General features: G+C 39.5%; 2 protein-coding genes across 2 annotated transcripts in view; one reads left to right on the forward strand and one right to left on the reverse strand.

The window, feature by feature from the left end:
- Positions 1-7597, forward strand: part of LOC120999538 (gastrula zinc finger protein XlCGF57.1-like) — a 45166-nt gene extending 37569 nt beyond the window's left edge. The window contains exon 3 of the mRNA XM_040430500.1: positions 4922-7597. Coding sequence (XP_040286434.1) covers positions 4922-6774 — 1853 coding nt within the window. The 3' untranslated portion in view covers positions 6775-7597. The remainder of the gene's footprint in view (positions 1-4921) is intronic.
- The window catches only part of LOC120999334 (zinc finger protein 436-like), a 580871-nt gene that overhangs the window by 135726 nt on the left and 432406 nt on the right, over positions 1-12739 (reverse strand). The gene's annotated exons all lie outside the window — the stretch shown is intronic.

The following is a 12739-nucleotide window of genomic DNA, read 5'->3' on the forward strand; positions in this document are numbered from 1 at the left end:
TTACAGCAGGATGTCAATCACAGTGAAGGGAGGACGGGTAAGGGGCGGGCTTAGCTTGACTTGAAGCAAAGAGGCTGCTGCCCCCTTGACTTCAAGCTGACTCTGAGGATAGCGGAAACACAGATTAAAACAGTGTTTTTATAAAGTATACAACAACCAGTGGCGGAATGAAAAACATGATTAGGAACACACTGGGGGCTACTGTAAGGTAATGATGTCAGTTTAAAATGTGTTTTGGAGGTGACAGGTTCCCTATAATTAAAGCCTTTAGATGCCGTGATCAAGTGAGATCACGGCATCTAAAGGATGAAAAAAAAGCTTTTTACCGGCATCCTCTGCAGCCAATGAGGATGCCGGTAATGGATTTAAATGCGCTGGGTCTCGCTGAAGAGACCAAGGGCATTTAAAGGGACACTGTCATCTGGATTTTACTTACTGAGCTAATAACATCACCACATCAGTCTTCACGATTTACATTAAAATATACTAGTATTACTGCCCTGTGTCTTTTTATTTTGTCTACAAAATCGGTTTTATTAATATTCAAAGTACGTCAATAAGGATCCCAAGGGGACGTTCCTCCGGCAGTTGATGCCCAGCTGCGCCCAATACTTAGGAGCCCAGCACCACCCCACTGCTAATTTATTCACTCCTCTTCACCGACATAATGTTTGTGCAGCGCCCGTAATCCTGCTCATGCGCCTTGGATACACATGTCAGCACCTTTGTGGTGTCCTGGCATCGGCCTCACAGAAGTCATTGCGCATGCGCCAGCTTCGCCGCTCCTGCTCCACTGCCCGCCTGGCAAGTCGCTCCGCTCCACTCTTCCTTTCTAGGTCGAACAAAGCTGGCGCATGTGCAATGACTTCTTTGAGGCCGATGCCAGGACACTGCGCAGGCGCTGACATGTGTGTCCAGGGCGTGGGATTACAGGCGCTGCACAAACATCACATCGGCGAAGGAGTGAATAAATTAGCAGTGGGGCGGTGCTGGGCTCCGAAGTAATGGGCGCGGCTGGGCTCCAACTTCCGGAGGGACGTCCCCTTGGGCACCTTATTGAGGTACTTTGCATATTAATATAAACGATTTTATATACAAAATAAAAAGACACAGGGCAGTAATACTAGTATATTTTAATGTAAATCGTGGAGACTGATGTGGTGATGTTATTAGCTCAGTAAGTAAAATCCAGATGACAGTGTCCCTTTAAGCTGCAATTCTTATTTTGTCTAGCAGGTGGCAGGCCAACATAAGAAATAAGTAATTCTGAGCAATAAATGGATATAAAAAAAATCCATGATTGTTCAGAATAAATAAAAAAATAAAATGATTTTGTAGACTCAAATATGAGAATAAGGAATGAAATGGAAAAAGGGTCAAAATGGCCAATTTGCAATTTTTTATCGCTTCTCTTACCAAAAAAATGTAATAAAATGTGATCAAAAAGTCACACACACTCCAAAATCAATAAAGAATAAAGATTGTCCTGCAAAAAATGAGCCCCCACACAGCTCAGTAGATATAACTATAAAAAAGTTATGGGGGTCAGAATATGGTGTAAAAAAAAAAAAAAAAAAAAAAAAAAATTCTCAAAGTTAAAATGTTTATTTTTACATTATTTAGACATAAAAACCTATTCATATGTGATATTGTTGTGTGCTAAAAGGCATAGATCTGTGCTAAAAGGCATAGATCTGTTCAGACAAAGTGTAAGTAAAATACATTACAGTACACTATATAGTGTACTGTACTGTATTATACAGACATCAGACCCACTGGATCTTCAAGAACCAAGTGGGCCTGGGTCAAAAAAAAAAGTGAAAATAAAGAAAAAATCAAAAAACACATTTATCACTGATTAAAAATGAAAAAAATAAAATTCCCTACACATGTTTGGTATCGCCGCGTCCGTAACGACCTGATCTGTAAAACGGTCATGTTACTTTACCCGAATGGTGAACGCCATAAAAATAAAAAACTATGATGAAATTGAAATTTTGCCCACCTTACTTCCCAAAAAAGGTAATAAAAGTGATCAAAAAAGTCGTATGTACGCCAAAATTGTAACAATCAAACCGTCATCTCATTCCGCAAAAATCATACCCTACCCAAGATAATCGCCCCAAAACTGAAAAAACTATGGCTCTTAGACTATGGAAACACTTAAACATGATTTTTTTTGTTTCAAAAATGAAATCATTGTGTAAAACTTACATAAATAAAAAAAAGTATACATATTAGGTATCGCCGCGTACATATCGACCGGCTCTATAAAAATATCACATGAGCTAACCCCTCAGGTGACCACCGTAAAAAAATAAAAATAAAAACGGTGTAAAAAAAGCTTTTTTGTCATCTTACGTCACAAAAAGTGTAATAGCAAGAAATCAAAAAGTCTTATGCACCCCAAAATAGTGCCAATCAAACCATCATCTCATTCCTCAAAAAATGAGACCCTACTTAAGATAATCGCCAAAAAACTGAAAAAACTATGGCTCTTAGACTATGGAGACACTAAAACTTTTTTTTGTTTTAAAAATTAATTCATTGTGTAAAACTTACATAAATAAAAAAAATTGTATACATATTAGGTATTGCCGCGTCCGTGACAACCTGCTCTATAAAATTACCACATGATCTAAGTCAGATGAATGTTGTAAATAACAAAAAAAAAAAACGGTGCCAAAAAAGCTATTTCTTGTTACCTTGCCGCACAAAAAGTGTGATATAGAGCAACCAAAAATCATATGTACTCTAAACTAGTACCAACAAAACTGCCACCCTATCCTGTAGTTTCTAAAATGGGGTCACTTTTTTTGGAGTTTCTACTCCAGGGGTGCTTCAGGGGGGCTTCAAATGGGACATGGTGTCAAAAAAAACAGTCCAGCAAAATCTGCCTTCTAAAAACCGTATGGCATTCCTTTCCTTCTGCGCCCTGCCGTGTGCCTGTACAGCAGTTTACGACCACATATGGGTTGTTTCTGTAAACTACAGAATCAGGGCCATAAATAATGAGTTTTGTTTGGCTGTTAACCCTTGCTTTGTAACTGGAAAAAAAATATTAAAATGGAAAATCTGCCAAAAAAGTGAAATTTTGAAATTGTATCTCTATTTTCCATTAAATATTGTGCAACACCTAAAGGGTTAACAAACTTAGTAAAATCAGTTTTGAATACCTTGAGGGGTGTAGTTTCTTAGATGGGTCACTTTTATGGAGTTTCTACTCTAGGGTTGCATCAGGAGGGCTTCAAATGGGACATGGTGTCAAAAAACCAGTCCAGCAAAACCTGCCTTCCAAAAACCATATGGTGCACCTTTCACTCTACGCCCCGCTGTGTGGCCGTACAGTAGTTTATGGCCACATATGGGGTGTTTCTGTAAACGGCAGAGTCAGGGCAATAAAGATACAGTCTTGTTTGGCTGTTAACCCTTGCTTTGTTAGTGGAAAAAATGGGTTAAAATGGAAAATTAGGCAAAAAAATTAAATTCTCAAATTTCATCCCCATTTGCCAATAACTCTTGTTAACAAAGTTTGTAAAATCAGTTTTGAATACCTTGAGGGGTGTGGTTTATAGAATGGGGTCATTTTTGGGTGGTTTCTATTATGTAAGCCTCGCAAAGTGACTTCAGAGCTGTAGTGGTCCCTAAAAATTGGGTTTTTGTAAATTTCTGAAAAATTTCAAGATTTGCTTCTAAACTTCTAAGCCTTGTAACATCCCCAAAAAATAAAATATAATTCCCAAAATAATTCAAACATGAAGTAGACATATGGGGAATGTAAAGTCATCACAATTTTTAGTGGTATTACTATGTATTACAGAAGTCGAGAAACTGAAACTTTGAAATTATTTTTTTTACTTCATTTTACCTGTGTCATGAAGTACAATATGTGACGAAAAAACAATCTCAGAACCGCCTGGATAAGTCAAAGCGTTTTAAAGTTATCAGCACTTAAAGTGACACTGGTCAGATTTGCAAAAAATGGCCTGGTCCTAAGGTGTAATAAGGCTGTGTCCTTAAGGGGTTAAAGGGGTGTTGTAACATGAATTAGAGGATTTAAAAATAAATAGGCCTAACAGGGTTAGTAATACAAATATTTACTAAGTGTGATAAGGTGTAATAAGGTAAAACAGATAAATCACATGGCCTGCCCAATACAATATGAGGGGACTCTAGCTGCCATGTCGTGGCACATGGCTGACACCTCATGGTGCTTCAAGAAAGAAATAGTGTTTCAAATCAATTCATCCTACCTGGATGATGTTCCCTAGTTAAGTGCCAATTAACTGTCTGTGTATACCAGGTTTATATCTTTCAGCCTCTCCTCCGGTGTGCAGCAATCATTTCTCTGAGGAACGCATTTAGGATTGTGACCTTCTCAGCACAATGGGGGTTGGGTATGCTATCTAACTATCCCTAACTCACTACATGAATATCATTACACAGAATATAGAATGTAATATTAAAGGGGAAAGAATTAAAGGTAAACCAACCAATATCTAATTAAAGTACACTTACAACACAAGGGTATTTCCATCTCGGACATTGGGGGTGTATCACTAAGATTTGCCCCCAATGTCTAATAGGTGCGGGGCTCCACCTCTGTTTAACGGCACCTATAGCCGTCAAAGTCCAAGAGGGCACATGTGCATGTGCACCATCCCTTCATTTCCATGGGAGTGCCAAAAAAGCAGATCTTTGGCTTGGTTAGTTCTGTAAGCTCTATAGAAGGGGCATTGCGCTTCCTATTTATTTCAATGGGACTTTCGAAAATAGCCGAGCACGCCACTCGTCTATTTTTGGCATTCCCATAGAAATTAACTAACATAGTGATCTACTGGTCGAGGCTTTATTATTATTATTATTATTATTACTATTACTGTTATTTAAAAATTATAAAAATCTGATTTATTCTTGGCAGATGACTATACCAGGAGCTCAAAGGAACATTTTATATCATCAGATTTTAAAACCGATGATTGTGGTGTCATAGAAGATACACATAAAGAGCATGCCATTATCCCACATGTATCCTCAGCCTTTCACAGCATAGATCCATCATCTGATCCTTTGGATGGATTTCAATCTTCTGATTTATCACAGACTATTGAGCAAAATAAAAGTCACAACAGAAGTGTTCAACATCAAAAAACTTACCCAGGAAAGAAGACATTTTCATGCTCAGAATGTGGGAAATGTTTTAACCGTAAATCAGTTCTTGTTTTACATGAGAGAATTCACACAGGGGAGAAGACATTTTCATGCTCAGAATGTGGGAAATGTTTTAACCGTAAATCAGTTCTTGTTATACATGAGAGAGTTCACACAGGGGAGAAGCCATTTTCATGCTCAGAATGTGGGAAACGTTTTAACTATAAATCAGATATTGTTAAACATCAGATAGTTCACACAGGGGAGAAGCCATTTTCATGTTCGATTTGTGAAAAACGTTTTAACCGAAAATCAGATCTTGTTCTACATGAGAGAATTCACACAGGGGTGAAGCCATTTTCATGTTCAGAATGTGAAAAACGTTTTAACTATAAATCACATCTTGTTATTCATCAGAAAATTCACACAGGGGAGCAGCCATATTCATGCTCAGAATGTGGAAAACGCTTTAACCATAAATCAGAACTTGTTAGACATGAGAGAATTCACACAGGGGAGAAGCCATTTTCATGTTCAACATGTGAAAAATGTTTTAGCCAAAAATCACAACTTGTTCTACATGAGACAATTCACACGGGGGAGAAGCCATTTTCTTGTTTAGAATGTGGGAAATCTTTCACAAAGAAAGCAAGTCTTGATGCACATTACAGAATTCACACAGGTGAGAAGCCATTTTCATGCTCAGACTGTGGGAGACGTTTTAACTATAAATTAGTTCTTGTTAAACATCAGAGAATTCACACAGGGGAGAAGCCATTTTCATGCTCAGAATGTGGGAGACGTTTTAACTATAAATCAGGTCTTGTTAAACATATGAGAACTCACACAGGGGAGAAGCCATATTCATGTTCAGAATGTGAAAAATGTTTTAATCAAAAATCAGATCTTCTTAAGCATCAGAGAATTCACACAGGGGAAAGGCCGTTTTCATGCTCAGAATGTGGAAAACGTTTTAACCATAAATCACATCTTATTATACATGAGAGAACTCACACAGGGGTGAAGCCATTTTCATGCCCAGAATGTGAAAAATGTTTTAACTATAAATCACATCTTGTTATACATCAGAAAATTCACACAGGGGAACAGCCTTATTCATGCTCAGAATGTGAAAAACGTTTTAACCAAAAATCTGATCTTGTTATACATGAGAGAATTCATACAGGCGAGAAGCCATTTTCATGTTCAACATGTGAAAAATGTTTTACCCATAAATCACAACTTGTTATACATGAGAGAATACACACAGGGGAGACACCATTTTCTTGTTTAGAATGTGGGAAATCTTTTACAAAGAAAGCAGGTCTTGTTGCACATTACAGAATTCACACAGGGGAAAAGCCGTATTCATGCTCAGAATGTGGGAAATCTTTTATAGATAAATCACATCTTGGTAAACATCAAAAAATTCACACAGGGGATAAGCTATTTTCATGCTCTGAATGTGCGAAATGTTTTATGGATAATGCACATCTTGTTGTACATGAGAGAATTCACACAGGGGAGAAACCATTTTCATGCTTAGAATGTGGGAAATGTTTTACAGATAAATCAAATCTTGTTAAACATCAGAGAATTCACACAGTGAAGAAGCCATTTTAATGTTAAGAGTGTGGTAAATGCATTAATCATAAAGCAGATCTTATTAGACATTAGAGAATTCATATAGGGAAAAACTTCCATGTTCAGGATGTGGGAAATGTAATAGAATTAAGTCAAATCTTCTCACATATAAGAGAATTCACACAGGGACGAAGACATTTTCATGTCACCTCTAATTGCACATTAATGAACTTATAGAGGAAAAATTTTTTTTTTTGTTCACAATGTGGGAAATGTTTTATTCTCACATCATATCTTTTTAAAGATTAAAGGGAGTCTGTCACGAGAAAATTCACTGGTAAACCAAGCACAAAGCCTTGTAGGGCTAGCCCAGCTGAATGGAATGATATTTGTTTCTTCATTCTGGAGAAATCAATCCAGCAGGAAAGCAGCCATTTTTGAAGTAGCACTCCCTCAAAAAAAATGTTTCTCTGACCTGTATATGATGTAAACTGTAGTGATGGTAATCTTCTTACCAGTGATAGTATGTGTTATAACCTCTCTTCTGATCATTAGCTGTGTCATGTGACCAGCACTCTGATTTCCAACAGACACAGGGCAAGAAGTCAGTTACCTCTCTATTCATTTCTATGAGACTGATATTGAGGCTCCTATAGGAATACATGGAGACAGGGACGTAGCTATAGGGGGAGCGGCTGCTTTGGCGCCCGAACTCAGAAGGGGCCCACCCAGGAGGAGGACTAAAAGATATTATTCTCAGGGCATCCTCAAGAGTATTATACAATGACATTATATACAGAGACAGTGTAGGAAATGTACGGAGCGGCTGCCGGGCCTTGTCTGAGAGAGCGATCTTGACTCGCCACAGAAGTGGGGGCTGCATGGGAGTCAGAGGTTGCAAAGAATTTGCTGGGGAGGGGGCCCCATTCAAAAATTTGCTGTGGGGCCCATGGAGAAACTGTTTACACATAAGATGTAAAGTCAGGGTGCTAGTTACATGACACAGCTGAGAAATAGAAGTGAAGGGATAACTCATAACTACAGACACTGAGAAGAAAATTACCTTCATTATAGTTTACATCTGGTACGTTTCTAACGGGTCAGAGAATAAAAAGTTTTGTGGTAGTGCTACTTTAACAAGTAATGCAAGAAAAAAAACAGCAGTTATCATCAAAGTAAAGTCACTTGTCATCCAAAAGTCAGTTACAAGCACTCAATGACGATTAGGGCTTCTCATACATGATGTGGCCCTGGCAGTGGGGTCTGCGTGCAGCTCATCACTAATTGCCGGTACACACCTGTAATTGTTGGTTTGCACCTGTACAAGCTTTGTGCATGGGGAGCCTAAGAAATATATGTACTAATAAATGTCTGTTATCTAAACATAAAATAAAATCCAGATAACGCACCTATATGTCCACAATATGCAGAGAATATTTTCTGTTGAAGGCAATGTGTTACCAGGTTATTGCTGACCAATCCGAGAGGCCGTGCAGGGTCACTTACTTTGTTTCTTCAGTTTTCTTAAAATCGGGACCAGAGCTCTAGAGTCCAGTAAATCTAATGCACGTGCTCTCAGGTACTGAGTGATTTTAAGAAAAACTACTGTATAAAAAATGACCCCGCGCTGTAATCAGGGGAGCCGTCACATGAGTCCCTTAGACTTTATATAACTGTGTCAAACATGTTGTTACCATATGTTAATAAATATCTGCATTCTGGGCCTACAGTATGTCTCTTTATTCTTTAGATGATAAGGTATGCCCCCCCGAACCTAAGGAGTTAAAAGGGTTGTCTGGCTGTTAATATTAATGACCTATTGCTAGGATAGGCCATCAATATCTGATCAGTGGGGGTCCGACACCCCCAACGATCAGCTGTGAGATGATGAGGAGGCGGCGCTCCATGTAAGCACTGCTTCCTGGTCATTACATTACATTTCGTCTCCAGTGGAGCGGTGGCGTAGTGTTATTACAAGTACCCGCTCCATTCACTTGAATGGAGTGAGTAGTCTTATTGCACTACACTTTAGAGATTAAGCGCAGTGTAATGTACAGAAAGCGGCACTCTTGGGTGTAGGACCCATGCCGATCAGATATTGATGACCTATCCTGGCGATAGGTCATTAATATTAACGGTCAGATAATTTTTATTAACGTTTTTTTTTAAAGACCTTAAATCATACAATAACACAAACCCTTATCCTCCCTCACTCCTCCCCCCTCCCTTTACCCACCCTCTCTCCCCTTCAGGTCCACAACCAATTAAAGTTCAGAGTTCGTTTTTCCTCCATGGCTCTTTCAATAAAGTACACTGATGATATGCAGCTCCTGTCTCGTCTTTTTGATTCTTTATGCTTCTTACATGTTGTTTGTCTTTCTCCTAAATTAGTACTTTGCACACCTGCCATACAACCATCTTTCATACTACCCTAAAGTGGTAATAAGCTATATCTCTGATATGATTTATCCTGCTTTCTCACTGTGTCCTATCATAATACTTCATCCATGAAACATAACCTAGAATACACGTCAATGGTGAAATATCTACATTTAAGTGGAATACAGTATTAATTAGCTCCATGACTTCTGTCCATTATCTTCTAAGTCTTGGACAGTTCCACATAAGGTGTATTAGATCTGCATTATGTGTATCACATCATTGTCAATTGTCATCCGCCCGATAGTCAATTTTTTCAACAATACCAGAGCTCTATATACCCTGTGTAGTAAATTTAATTGAGATACCCTATGTGCCTCACTCACCGCCAGCACTGGAAAGTCTTTAAAGGGTTTCTGTCACCCCGCAAAACTCATTTTTTTTTTTTTGGATAGTTAGATTGCTCATAGTGCGATATAGCAGAATATAATGCTCTTACTTACATTCATGCGGCCGATTCTTTATAAAACGAACTTTTATAATATGTAAATTCGGGCTCTACCAGCAAGTAGGGCGTCTACTTGCTGGTAGCTGCTGCAGAAATCCGCCCCCTCGCCGTGTTGATTGACAGGGCCAGCCGTGATCTCCTCCTCCGGCCGGCCCTGTCAGTAATTCAAAAATCGCGCGCCTCGCGTCATTCGGCGCAGGCGCTCTGAGATGACGAGGCTCGTATCCTCAGCACTCCCTCAGTGCGCCTGCGCCGATGACATCACCGAAAGAGAAGACGTCATCGGCGCAGGCGCACTGAGGGAGTGCTGAGGAGACGAGCCTCCTCATCTCAGAGCGCCTGCGCTGAATGACGCGAGGCGCGCGATTTTTGAATTACTGACAGGGCCGGCCGGAGGAGGAGATCACGGCTGGCCCTGTCAATCAACACGGCGAGGGGGCGGATTTCAGCAGCAGCTACCAGCAAGTAGACGCCCTACTTGCTGGTAGAGCCCGAATTTACATATTATAAAAGTTCGTTTTATAAAGAATCGGCCGCATGAATGTAAGTAAGAGCATTATATTCTGCTATATCGCACTATGAGCAATCTAACTATCCCAAAAAAAAAAAAAGAGTTTTGCAGGGTGACAGAAACCCTTTAAGTACTTCCTCCCATTGTTCCTCTGTCAATTCTCCAATATCATTTTTCCATTTATCATATAATTGTAGTGGTCTGTTTTTATGTTGCATTTCCATGAGAGTTCTATAGTGGAGGGATATTACCCCAGTTGTAGTTCCGTGCGATGCCGTGAGATCTATAATGGTATGTTTTTGCGCAGGTGTAAAACTCTCTTGTTTCTCCTGGGATTGTGTAACATGCCTTAGTTGTAAATACAGATATGTTAAATTTTCGTTGTATTTGTGCAAACTCTTTTAAGGTTTTATCAGAGTATAATTGAGTCTTTCGACTAAGGGTACTTTCACACTAGCGTTTTTCTTTTCTGGCACTAAGTTTCGTCATAGGGGCTCAGTACCGGAAAAGAAGTGATCAGTTATATCCCCATGCATTCTGAATGGAGAGCAATCCGTTCAGGATGTCTTCAGTTCAGTCTTTTTGACTTTTCAGAACGGAGATAATACCGCAGCTTGTTGCGGTTTTATCTCCGGCCAAAAAAACTGAACACTTCCATAGTAAAATACCGCAATGCCGGATCCGTCCTTCTGGTCTGCGCATGTGCAGACCTTTAAAAATGTGAAAAAAATAAATACTGGATCCGTTTTGCCTGATGACACCGGAAAAACGGATACGGTATTGCAATGCATTTTTCTGACTGATCAGGATCCTGATCAGTCTGAAAAAATTACATGCGTTTGCATACAGTTTGCCTGATCAGGCAGGCAGTTCAGGCAATGGAACTGCCTGCCGGAATCAAACAACGCACCCCTGTCTCGTCCCTCTATGCAGCTCAAATGAATATGAGAGACTACCACTCACTCTTATTGTAGTCCTGGGGCAAACATATAACAGTTGTACCCATTTTATAAACTCAGGACCAAAGCCCATTCTCTCAAGCACAGTCTACAGGTATCGCTATTCCACACTGTCAAATGCTTTGGCCGCATCAAGATATGCCATCGCTGTATTCGAGGTGTGGACCTGGCTCCCCTGGATATTCAGAAATAACCACCTAATATTCACTGCTGTCGACATATTTGGCATAAAGCCAGCCTGGTCAGTGTGAATGAGATGGATTATTACGGTATTTAAACGGTTTGCTATTACTTTTGCTAGTATTTTTACATCTACCGGGAGTAGAGAGATGGGTCGATACGATTTTGCTTCCAGAATATCTTTGCCAGGTTTTGGTAACAACACTATTATAGCCTCATTCATAGATGCTGGTAAACGCTCCGTCTCTTTGGCCTCCTTACAAACTTCTAATAGTTGGGGAAGAAGAATGGAAGCATACTTTTTATATATTTCCACCGGTAGCCCATCCCTCCCCGGGGCCTTATTATTGGACATATCTCCCAGAGCCACCTCCATTTCCTTTATAGTTATGGGACTATCAAGTATAGTTCTTTGTTCTTCAGATAAGGTGCAAAGTTTTAATGGTTGGAGAAACCTCTGTATCTCTTCATCTGATGCACACATCTTAGACTCGTATAAAGAAGAGTAAAACTAGTGCATGATCCTAAGTATTTGTTCCGGCAATGTATGGATTTCCCCCTCTGTGTTTCGAAGAGCAGCTTTATAAGTCGATTGTTGTTGAGCTTTAGAAACCATAGCTAACAGTCTACCAGCCTTTTCCCCTTCTTCATAATATAATTGTTTTTGAAAAAATATTTTATTCCTTGCATTTAATATCAATCTATCATTCAGTTTTTGTTGTGCCTCTTTCCATTTTTCCTCTAGCTCAGTCTCTGGGCGAATAATATACTCCGCCTCTGCTGTCTCTACATCTTTTATTCGTTTCTGTATTATGTCCCTAGTTTAATTTTTGTTGTTGTTGACATCTGCTATCAATAACCCTCGTAAGAAGGCTTTCATAGTTTCCCAAACTACTAGTTTGGAAGCCGAAGGTAAGTTATATTCAAAGAATTCTTTTAGCATATCTCCTATTCCACCAACATCTGGCAGTATATATAACCAGTATGGATTCAATTTAAAGATCCTACTGCCTTGTAACCTGGGAGGCAAAAAATTGGCTACCACCAATACCGGAGAATGGTCCGATATTCTTGAAGCGTTTGTCCCATGGCGGCATTACCTAGGATTAAATCTATCCTGGATAGGGAATTATACGTACTCGAATAACAGGAGTATTGTTTTGTCTGTGGGTTCTTCAATCTCCAGTAATCTAGCAGGAGTGCTTCTTGTATTAATCTCCCAAATTAGGTAATTTCACTTGCCGTTGTCTGTCCTGGGTGTATAACATTATTGAAATCTCCCAATATTATTACCGGAATGTCAGGAAGCCCCGCTACAAAGGCCAGTACACTCCCAAGCATCTGCGGCGAATATGGCGGTGGCACATATACACCTATTATAATACATTGGGTTGTATAGATTTTGCACTGTAGGGATATATATCTCCCCTCTGCATCTATCTTTTGGGATAGACATGAAAATGCTAT

Source organism: Bufo bufo, chromosome 4 (genome assembly GCF_905171765.1).
Source record: "Bufo bufo chromosome 4, aBufBuf1.1, whole genome shotgun sequence".
NCBI lineage: Eukaryota > Metazoa > Chordata > Amphibia > Anura > Bufonidae > Bufo > Bufo bufo.